This window comes from Danio aesculapii, chromosome 10 (assembly GCF_903798145.1).
Source record: "Danio aesculapii chromosome 10, fDanAes4.1, whole genome shotgun sequence".
Taxonomy (NCBI): Eukaryota; Metazoa; Chordata; class Actinopteri; order Cypriniformes; family Danionidae; genus Danio; species Danio aesculapii.
The window spans coordinates 5,724,966-5,736,627 of NC_079444.1; the positions used below are offsets into that span (position 1 = coordinate 5,724,966).

The following is an 11,662-nucleotide window of genomic DNA, read 5'->3' on the forward strand; positions in this document are numbered from 1 at the left end:
GAGTTTGCATGTTCTCTCTATGTTGGTGTGGGTTTCCCCCACAGTCCAAACACATGCGCTATAGGGGAATTGATGAACTACATTGGCCGTAGTGTATGAGTGTGTGTGAATAAGTGTGTATGGGTGTTTCCCAGTGATGGGTTGCAGCTGGAAGGGCATCCGCTGCGTAAAACATATGCTGGATAAGTTGGCGGTTCATTCCGCTGTGGCGACCCCTGATTGCTAAAGGGGACTAAGCCAAAAAGAAAAGGAATGAATGAATGTACAATTTTAGAGACACTGTTCCTGGATCAGCCACTTCAAACGAGCCAAACACTTTTATTTGCACTATCAAGAGCTGCATAGCGGATCTCTGACCGTCACAGTGACAGCGTGTTAAAAAACCAAAAACAGTGACATCTCGCACAGATCATCATCACACATAAATACCATAGTACATGACCAGAATGCATGGTAATACTACAGTACATTTTTGTTAATTAGACACAAAATACAACATTAAAACAGTTTGCACACACACACACACTCAACACTTTCCCTGAGACACAATTTTGCATCAAATTCAGTAGTCTAATTCATGCATGTTCAGCAAACGCAGGGTTTTCAACATTTTTTATCATAAAGACCCTCAAATAAGAGCTTAGATACAACATTTTCATTATTTTTTATTTGGTAACACCTTCATAAGGTCTTGTCATTTTGTCATAATCTCGGTTTTTAGTTCCATTAATAAACCACATTTAGTTTTCATTTTAACACTGGATTTTAATAGCTGCTTCAGTAAGCATTAGGCGAACTAATATAAATAAAGCCTTAATTTAATTATTAGGTTATCTTGGCAAATGTTTTTAACTAATGTTAACGGGGATGCTTGTTTTCAGCCACTGAAATAGTGTACTGTGTGATTATTTACAGTGTTGGGTGAAAAACACACACTTTACCACACATCTTAATCTTTAAAAATACATAAATTAAAATTAACAACATACTTATGACTTTTGTTAAAAGTAACTTGCTTTTTAAAAATAAATATATTATAAATTGTAATATATAACCTTTTTTTACCCAACACTGTTTATTTACATATTTAGTCATTGATTTATGTTAATTTAATTAATTAAAATGATGTATTTCTTTTAATTGTACATTCGATCATGTATGTATTTTTACATTTATACACGTCTCTCCCTTGTGTTCGAAACTCCCTTGTGTTTAACTAACAGTAGATGATAAATAACCTCTCATTATTACCAACAGGAACCAGTGACACTATTTCAAGATATACATGTTAGAGAGCTACATGCACGAAAAGAGAAGTTGTTTGCTGAGACACAAACGCAAAGTGCAGCAAACAGAGTAAACGGGCAACTCAGCAGCGGGTCCGAAAATATTAATAGAGATCATGAGGCTTTAAAAGAGAGAGAGAGAGAGAGAACTGAAAGGCAGTGAAGCGGATGAGAATGTGTGTTCTGTTGTGTTGTGGTCTCTTTAATATTCATCTACGCCACATTGATCTTCTGCAGCTCCTCCAGCAGAGCTGAGGAGTAAAACACACACACACACACACAGTCAGAGCAGAACCAGACCCGCACTGTATTTGACTAAAACAGAAAAACGCCACTGACCACTGATGATTTCATCCTTCACCTTCTGCAGCTCCTTGCGCATCTCATCCAGGATGTCCTGTAATCACACACACACACACAAACACACCACAGATTAAACACGACACTGGCGTTTATATAAGCCCTGTTTAAATTAGCCGTAGTGTGTGAGTGTGTGTGTGTGTGTGTGTGTGTGTGAGAATGAGTGTGTATGGGTGTTTTCCAGTACTGGGTTTCAGCTGGAAGGGCATCCATTGCATAAAACATATGCTGGAGTAGTTGGTGGTTCATTCCGCTGTGGCGACCCCTGATAAATTAGAAACTGAATAAATGAATGTTTTGTATGGGCCTAGAATGTTACTGGATCACTGAATTCTCATATCTGAATGAGTTCTGAAGAGGCTTGTGACACTGTAGACTGGAGTAATGATGCTGAACATTCAGCTGGTTGATTTTCAGTTAAGCAGAAGAGACTTCTTTCAGAGTCATGAATACATCTGCCTGGTAGTTTAGATGAAGTTGTTGTGTTTAGATGGAGCTGCTGACCTGTTTGAGTTTCTCCATGTCTGAAGCGTCTTTGGATGCGGAGTCTCCAGTATTGCTGCCGGATCTCAGCCTGCAGAAAAATAACAGACCATTAGCACTGAAGCCAGAAACAGATGCACAACAACGACACACTCGACTGAAGAATAAAATACCTGCTCAACGGAGCCGCAGATGCAGGAGAGACTGGACTCTTGTCTTGAGTCTTAGAGCCTGAATTCACCCTTTCAAACCAATGAAAACATGTTCGTTAACTATAAATCTGAAATATTATTAAGTTGAGGTTCTAGAGTAAATGAAAACTGAAATAAAATGAAATATCTCAGGGTTGTGTATGTAGGCAAAGTCCCTTTTCAAAGCCTTTCATGCATACAAGTGGAGTCTCTTTGAATGAGGAAACATCAAATTCTCCAAAACATTGCCAAGCTTACAATTAAAATTCATATCTGGAATCTCTAATTACATTTAACAACACCTGTCTTTAAATCCTTAAGTCGAACCAAACAAACAGAATTTTTTCAGGTTGCCCAAACTACTTAGCATGCACACTCACAAGATGACGACAAGTATTTGGACACAAAGTATTCGCTGATATTCCAGCCTGTTTGCAGATCTTAGAGGATTCATGACAATGAAGCTGCAGAAACTGTCTAATGAACACAGGTCTGGTCAGAGCCCCTCCCCCAGAGAATCCTCATTCTAATGTGATTGATGATTGGCTCCTTTCCTAGAAGGCGGGGCTTCATTCTCTAGAGCGGCCATATTGATCTGTTGATAAACATCCCAAGAAGTCTCCTGCACTGGAGTTTCAAATGCAGGCAGAAATGTAAACCATAACAGGATTATGAACAAGCGACATCCTGAAAACTGACAAGACCTGCACATCTCCCAGTGTTTAATAATAATCCGACACTCTAAGTTCAAATGAAACATACAATAACAACACTTTTGACACAATAGCAAGATCTCAGAAAGGTATTCGTGGTCTACAGACAGGCCTAAGCTATTTGGAGCCACAGAAGAGGACACGAGAAGATGCTTCCCTGCAGAGATCCTGCTGATGTGAATCTGGCAAATCTATGTTGCAGCTGGACAAGTCTCACTTAGAGAGACGCTCTTGCAGGACTTCCTGAACTGAACCAAATGGTTTACCGCTTCAAGTGCTGCTCTAAGAGCAGTCTTTTAGTTGAGGGAGCTCTCGCACTGAGAATGATATCTAGAACCTCAGCTCAGGGAGCAGAGTTTATGAGTTTGTTTCCCGTCAGGCCTCCCGATCTCTGGTAAGGAATGAAAGATTGTACCACGTCTGTACCTGGGACAACAGGATGGAATTTCCCACAGAAAGTCTTCTAAGGGACACACAGAGTCTGAGAACCACACTCAAGGTGGCCATATATATTCAAAGAGTAAATTGACTGGTAAAGTGACTAGTACAGCCAAATCTGTTTCATGGTTTACAACCCTAACAGGAGATCCAGAGACGACCATGGGTTGACACCTCTGAGATAAACAGGTCCACTTCTGTTCTGTTGCCATATGGAATCCACCTTTTCTGTGTGGTCTCGACAGTCCCAGAGTCTCATCCCTAAACTTGCCTCCAGAATGAGTGATTCCAGAACAGGATCTGCTGCTCAAGCCATGTATTTTCAGTACACACCAACACATCATAACCCCTTAAACTTAAGAGGAAATGTCTCAGAGCCAGAAAAACAGCTTTGATCTCAAGAAGTTTATGTCCCAGAAAAGATAAAGTCTACTAAGAGCCCCCAGTCTGGGTGACCATCAACCCGTAAAAGACTGGTCATGCAATGGTAACACAAAAAGGAAGCCAAGGTAATAAACTTGGGACTCCAAACTAAACTGGTATGAAGCTCATTACATGTACTCCTTGTCCTATGCAGAGGTTTGCAAACAGGATGGAAACTCCTGGTGTTGAGACACCAATAAAAATATCTTGTCCATCAATACCTAAGGTGTAACATTGGTGGATGCAGCTATAATACCAAATGACACCTTTAAACTGCCTATCATAGTGAGGATTTATCTGACCCACCCAAGAGACTTTAGTGCCCACATCTAGGGGCGTTACATACCATTCCATGAAAAGTTTTGCGATTCAGAGATACTTCTACCCAATCTCGAATGATCCAGAACAACATTTTGATGGGTGTCAGCCAGTCATCAATATAACAGAGTACACGAATGTTCTGGAGTCACAACAGAGCCAGAAGAGATCTCTACTGGTATAGTTTACCCCAATAGCAAACCTGTGCTCAGAGAATATTTTTACATGGTAGTCTGCATTCAAGTCTTTAAGTTACAGCAGTCTAATCCTCAGATTGAATGGAAATACAATAAGCTAAAATAAAAAATCTAGAACAGTCGTGACCAAACCCAATCCAGAGGTGCTTACAGTAAGTCCTGCAGAGTTTAGCTCCAACCCCAGTTAGACACACCTGAGCCAGCTAATCAACCTCTTGCTAGGTAAAGTAGAATCTTTGAGGCAGGTGATTTTCCTAAACTCTGCAGGACACCGGCCCTCCAGAACCGAGTTTGAGCACCCTGGTTTAGAAACTAAAACAAAACTATACTAGAATATAAATAATTGTAAAAGCCCTGTATTTATGAAACATAAAGATTATTAAGCATCAGTGATCTGCAGATGTTACCGTGTGACTGAGGACGGTTTCTCCCAAGGCTTCTTCACCACATCTGTTTGGGAAACATACAGCATATTTTGGAGAAATTTGATGTATTCACTCTAGACAAGAAGTGCAGCAAGATCATGATTATGAAGTGATATCATGAGTGTTCTCACCGGCAGCTTTGGAGTCATTGTTTGCTGAATCACCCTGAAAACAGAGAGATCATGAGATCGGAATAACTCACACACAGAAATCATTCAATCCCAAACACACACTTACAGACGATTCTTCCTTCTTCACCACTGGAGTGTCAGCAACTTTCCTTCTGTAACACACACAGGTTAATATATTGAAATATGAGCAACAACAATAGCAAAGACAGAAGTCGAACTGCTTTGAGCACAGATATTCACTGAAGTTGCTGCCACTACGATAAACACTCGTCAGTAACTAACTGACACTCTTAAATTTGAAGAACTGGTCACATTCTAAGCAGGCTAATTTGGCCACACTGGTCAAGAGCAAACACATATACATAGTGGCATTGAACGAACCGTCGAGCAAGAATTGCACTCATTTCACCCATCAGTCCACCTCCGCCTCCGCCTCCGCCTCCACCTCCACTGCTGCCTCCACCTCCACCTCCACCTCCTGAACTGGCACTCGCTGCAGGAGCTGGTCCTCCACTGTCATCCTGCACAGAGAGAGACAAAACAGCAGATCTTTTGAGTTCTGCCATCTTAAACAAGTGTTTCTCAAAGGCCCCCATTATTAAAACAATATAATTAAATAGCATCATAGTCTATAGTTTCTTACTTAATATTAAAATAATCAAACCCCCCACATTTCAGAAGTTTTAAGTGGTGAATTATCATCGAAGTTTCCTAGTTACTGGATGGTTAGTTTGTTGGGTCATTATTTTCGATGTTGGGTGTTTTTGTGGAACTCAGCATTTGGGCAAATGCATTCTCCATTACTCTTTATTATAACATACCTGAGGTGGAATTACCGTCACAAGCTTTTTAATCCACCTCATTAACGGAGCATTTCTTGTGTTTTACTTTTACCTGTTTGAAGTGGGAACACCTGATCTCATGCATATAATAAATTATTGTGTTCCTAAAGATCCTGAATCAGTTCACTTTGGTTGTTAGAAGATGTTCTCAGAACTGTGCACTTACAGGCAGGTTATGGAGTTATTAGCAAGTTTCGTCAACATAGAAAACAATGGGCTGCAGTTCCTGAAACTTACTGTGTCAGGAGTAAAAGCTTACTGGGTTAAAAGACAAAATGAATTTAATTTCAGTGCTAGCTCACCTGTTAAGAAGCACTGCTCGGGAAGAAGACCCACTGGCCTGCCCAATCTTTTATTCCCAGATGTCTGAGAGTGGATGCGTTCACTCACCACTAACTTAGGATAAGCAAGTATGCATCCACCGATTTAAATATCTCAGCACTAATACTATTATGCAAGATTAGAGAAGAACAGAAGTCAGTACTCCTAGTAGTGCCAAATGGCCCAATTAACAAACACTTTCAGAACTGATGGTGTAGACAGCACATGGACTTACTTTCCTAAACAAACGGCAAATCTACACTTGCGACCCTCAGCTTTATAATCCCTGCTGCAATAAGTGTGCTAATTGATTTTAAACCCTCTACTCTCTATGGTTTAACATGGAAAGTGTTTGTTTACTAGAGCAGGTGATGAAGAACTCGATGGCAAAAAGCAAATATGATGGAAGTTGGTTCATTCTTGGAATTAGTGTCACTGACAATAATGACACTGGGAAACACAATTAGCTCATTATGATGCCAAGTACTGGTGATATTCTGCACTCATACCCTGTGCTGCACAAGCTGGACTTACACAACAGTGTGGCACTGACAATGATCCCCAGAGTATTGTCTACTGACACAAAGTCGATTGAAGCTAATTTGAAAGTGAACAACTCTATCGATTTTTATCCATTTATCCAGAGCATAACCGCGAAGACAGCAGTCTCAACAGGGAATCCCAGACTTCCCTCTCCCAGACAATTCCTCCAGCTCCTCCAGGGGATCTCAAGACGTTCCCAGGCAAACCAAGAGACATACAGAAGTTCCTCCAGCATGTCCTAGGTCCTCCTCCCACTGGGACAATCCTGGAACATCACGCTAGGTTGGTGTCCAGGTGACAGAGCTCCTCACCCTTTCCCTGAGGGTGCGTCCTGCCACCCTGCCAAGGAAACTCATTTTGCCCGCTTACATCTGAGTCATTTCAGTCATGACCCAAAGATCATAGGCCATAGGGGAGAGTAGGAACGTAGATTGACTGGTAAATCAAACAACTTTTGGTACTGTGGTAGGACAGCTCAGAGTAGGTCAAGCTTACTAAGAGCCCTCGGGCTAGATGACCAACAACACATAATAAAATGGTATACATTCATGCAATACATTCTGCAAAAGGGAGCCAAGGTCAGACAACACTCTCTCCTTAGTGAAAAGGTTTAGATTCAGTGCCATTTAGCACCACCTTATATAATGAAAGAACACAGCTCCTTTTGAACCCTTGAACACCATTGGCCAATCCTAGAAAGTTGTATTATTCAGAGAAGCTGTTATTTCCCCATTGCATCAGCTGCAAACAAATGTATAGTTCCCTTTCCTCTGTTACATTAAGTTACACTGAGATGTTTTAATCACTTCAACTTATTGTTTATCTTCTTTTATCTTTTTCTAAGCAATCCCGAGCCATGTGGTTGAGAAGTCTTGGTCTAATTCTGGGTTCACACCAAATGTGATTTTAAGTATTTGCATAAATTGCAAACAAAGTCAATGCACGTGTGTGAATAGAGGTAATTTCCAGAGAGCAGCACTAATGACGTGAAATGCATACTGCATTTGCCACCAATGTGTAGACTTTGCTTCATAACCTCCGAAAAACACCCCGTGAGAAATCTAGAGCAATTGACATGATGCTTGGAGTCTGGTGGGAATTACACATAATTCACACTGCAATAATTCACACATCTCCACGTGTTTGCATTGACTTTGTATGTAATTTACTCACACAAATACCTAATTCCACATTTGGTGTGAATCAAGTATGAGACCTCAGACAGCAATCAGGTGTCAGATCTGTAGTTCTGATGCATCATCAAACTCAAGTGAAAATCAACTCCCCTGTCAATCAATCAATCAATGCACTTAAAGCACTCACTCTGGAAATGAACAACAGCTCGAACAAACAATGATCATATTACACAGCACATATGAATGATGTAGATCATGTGACCTTTGCTCTGACTCACCTTTGCTACCTTGCGTAGTTTAGCTCCAGCGAGCGCAGAGGCCAGACCTCCATCTCCTCCTCCTCCACCTCCACCTCCACCACCTCCTCCTCCAGATGGTGGGGGTGGGGCTGGCGGGGCTCCGCCTCCTGAAGGAGGTGGCGGTGGCGGTGGGGGTGGTGGTCCTGGAGCAGGGGGAGGTCCGGGAGGTGGAGGCGGACCAGAAGCTGGAGCAGGAGGTGGAGCAGAAGGTGGAGGAGGAGGAGCAGAAGCCCGCCTCTCTCTCTCCAGACGCTCCTGCTCTTGTCTCTCTCTCTCCTGCTGCTCCTGCCTGTACATGAACAAAAAAATACATGAACACAAATAAATGCACAAGTGTGCACCACTGATGGCGAGCGTATCAAAGTAGCTGGAAGTCATTAATTTTCAATGGGAGCCGGCGGTGAGAAGTGGTGTGGTGTGTCTACAGGGGTGTGGGCGTCAAGGAGAGTTGAAATCAAGCTATGATGTGGTTCAGTGGCAACCAGCAGCGGCAATCAGAATGTAGAAGGCCACCGCTTGAGAGAATTCCAGAGAACACAGTCCTGTGCAATTGGGTTCCGACCACAGTTTGATTATTTCCAATTATTTATGACATATAAATAAAAAAGATTACTGACGAGGTACTGATGTGCATTAATGTTATATGTTTTTAAAAAATGGAAATCGCATGTTAATAATGATGACACTACAAAACATTGCTGTTTCAGAATATTTTAGAAATATGGACACATATGGGAAAGGTGGAGCAAAGTCACACCACACACAACAACTTGATCTTCCATAGTTAATCTGATTAAAGGCGCACAACATTGATGATCTGGCGATCATACCTCCTCTTCTGCTCCAACTCCTCAGCGCTCGGACCATTCTGTGGCGGTCGAGGAGGAGGCGCACATACACCTGAAACACAGAAACCAAACCATCCTCTCTGTGTTAGGCAGGAAAAACCCTTTCTGTTTTTAAAACTATTCTTAAAACTCATTTCTACTCTTCGGCTTTTTTGGCTCTTATGTCTTAGCTTCTTCACACAGGCGATACGGTCTCTCAATCAGTGCCACACACAGGACTGAAACACTTTTACTGCACATTGCACAACACTTCCATGTCTATGTCCACTTCCATGTCCACTAACTGACAAAAGTCCTGTTGCCTATCCAAGTTTTAGGAACAGCAAATAATAACCGGACTTCTAGTTGATCATTTGGTATCAGAAGTGTCTTATATGAAAGGTAAAGGCCTCTAGATGAGGCTTATTTGAGCACAGTAAAATCTGATCATGTCTTGATGCTGACTGATTTCATTAGGACAGTAAGGTCTGACTCTGCTTAGATGAAAGTCTGGTCACTGAACCTTCAATAATGTCCAGTATAGAATATGTGGTCATGCTGCAGTGGAAACAGAGTTAATATTGTGTCTGACTCCATCATGAGCTTGGAGGACTGCATCCATACATCTCTGCAATGACTCAAATCACTGATTAATAAAGTCATCTGGAATGGCAAAGAAAGCCTTCTTGCAGGACTCCCAGAGTTCATCAAGACTCTTTGTGTTCATCTTCAACGCCTCCTCCTTCATCTTACCCCAGACGTGCTCAATAATGTTCATGTCTGGTGACTGGGCTGGCCAATTCTGGAGCACCTTTGCTTTCAGGAGCTTTGATGTGGAGGCTGAAGTATGAGAAGGAGCGCTATCCTGCTGGAGAATTTGCCCTCTCCTGTGGTTTGTAATGTAATGGGCAGCACAAATGTCTTGATACCTCGGGCTGTTGATGTTGATCATCCACTCTGCAGATCTCTCGCAAGCCCCCATACTGAATCTAACCCCAAACCATGATTTCTCCTTCACCGAACTTGATTGATTTCTTTGAGAATCTTGGCTCCATGTGGGTTCCAGTAGGTCTTCTGCAGTATTGGTGATGATTGGGATGCAGATCAACAGATGATTCAGCAGAGAAATCCACCTTCTGACACTTTTACACATCATCAACTAGAAGACAAGTTATTATTTGGTGCTCTTACAACTGAGATCCACCACAAGCCTTTTGTCAGGTAGTGTATATCAAAAGTCTTTAAATATTTTAGATTTCCTTGATTTTCTATTGCATCACTTTTATTTCTCCATAATTTAGTTTCTTATTGTTATTATTATTTTTGTTCTTATTTTAGGTCACAAGTGGTTATGTCACTGCATATTATACTGTGTATGACTCTGTATGTGACAAATAAAATTACATTTGAATTTGATGTTGGTTTAATTTGTCCTTTGTTTTAGATAGTACATGCATGTACAGCACGTTGGTAAACACTTGTTGTTTTAATAAGTGCTTCATAAATAAACACTGAGGTCAGTTGAATGTGATGATCTGACCGGCGTCTGTGTTTCCGCTGAGCATGTCCAGCGCCTGCATGATGCCATTGGCGAACTGAGACGCCTCCTCTTTACTGCCAAAATTCAGACCCCAGACCTGCCGTGCATCCCGCCACTGGTGAAACGTCGGCGTGGCCTGGTTATATTTCATCCCTCGAACCAACGGACAATTAATGACCACCTGAGGAGACACACAGCGGAGCCAATGACACGTCCATACACACACACACACCACAGCCATAGCTGACAACAGTGGGATGAACTGGGGAGAGAACATTCTGAAAAATGTCAATATTCAAACAGTTGATCATCACTGATTCCATAGTAGGGACAGTGTTGGGGGTAATGCATTACAATTAACGCGAGTTACATAATAATATTTGAGTTACTTTTAAAAAAAGTAATGTGAGTTACTTCGCTAAATCAAAATGAACATAGTCATGTTGAATCATGCAGTCAGTGAGAGAATGCATTAATTATTTTAAACACATGAAGTGATTTTACTGATCTAATAAGTGTAAAAGCAGCAAACATTGGGTAACACTTTATTTTGATGGTCCATTTGAGTATTAGTAGACTGTCTGCTTAATATCTGTTGATACTGCTGCTAAACAGACATTTAACTGACTATAAGAAACTTTGCAAGTACATGTCAACTTACACTAACGCCAACCTAACAGTCTACTGATAATCTAATGAGAGTTAGTTGGCATGTAGATTCAATATAACTTAAATTCAACAAACAGACCATCAAAATAAAGTGTGACCAAACATTGCTTTAAACTGTCATTAATCTGTATTTACGGCATGTAGAGCTCTGGCTCAGGAAGCTCTCAGAAGACAACATTCTCCTACATTATAATTATTTGTGTTTTTCAAAGGTAAATGAAGGTTATGCAGCACATTGTTGATTGCAGAGCTCCTTTATTAACCAAAAGAAGAAAGCCTGCAAGTTCTGAAAGAGATCAAGACTCAGCAAAGGCGAGGAAAACTCAAAAATAATGTGAATTATGTGAAGCTGCTTTGACACAATCTACATTGTAAAAGCGCTATACAAATAAAGGTGAATTGAATTGAAAAATGATGTAAGGCATTACTGACTATAAAAAGTAACTAAGTATTAACTCAGCGTTGTAATGCATTACATTCAGAAGTATAACTTTTCCAAGTGTTGGTAAAGAATCAACCC

At 41.1% G+C, this 11,662-nt stretch overlaps 1 protein-coding gene across 1 annotated transcript in view; it reads right to left on the reverse strand.

Moving 5' to 3' along the window:
* Nucleotides 1-298: 298 nt before the first annotated feature.
* Nucleotides 299-11,662, reverse strand: part of vaspa (vasodilator stimulated phosphoprotein a) — a 22,229-nt gene continuing 10,865 nt past the window's right edge. Inside the window, exons 3-13 of the mRNA XM_056467405.1 lie at nucleotides 10,474-10,654; nucleotides 8,937-9,006; nucleotides 8,086-8,395; nucleotides 5,347-5,486; nucleotides 5,072-5,117; nucleotides 4,966-4,999; nucleotides 4,817-4,859; nucleotides 2,303-2,371; nucleotides 2,151-2,220; nucleotides 1,626-1,683; nucleotides 299-1,537 (exon numbers count right to left, since the gene is read on the reverse strand). Of these exons, the coding sequence (XP_056323380.1) occupies nucleotides 1,500-1,537; nucleotides 1,626-1,683; nucleotides 2,151-2,220; nucleotides 2,303-2,371; nucleotides 4,817-4,859; nucleotides 4,966-4,999; nucleotides 5,072-5,117; nucleotides 5,347-5,486; nucleotides 8,086-8,395; nucleotides 8,937-9,006; nucleotides 10,474-10,654 (1,059 nt within the window). The 3' untranslated portion in view covers nucleotides 299-1,499. The remainder of the gene's footprint in view (nucleotides 1,538-1,625; nucleotides 1,684-2,150; nucleotides 2,221-2,302; nucleotides 2,372-4,816; nucleotides 4,860-4,965; nucleotides 5,000-5,071; nucleotides 5,118-5,346; nucleotides 5,487-8,085; nucleotides 8,396-8,936; nucleotides 9,007-10,473; nucleotides 10,655-11,662) is intronic.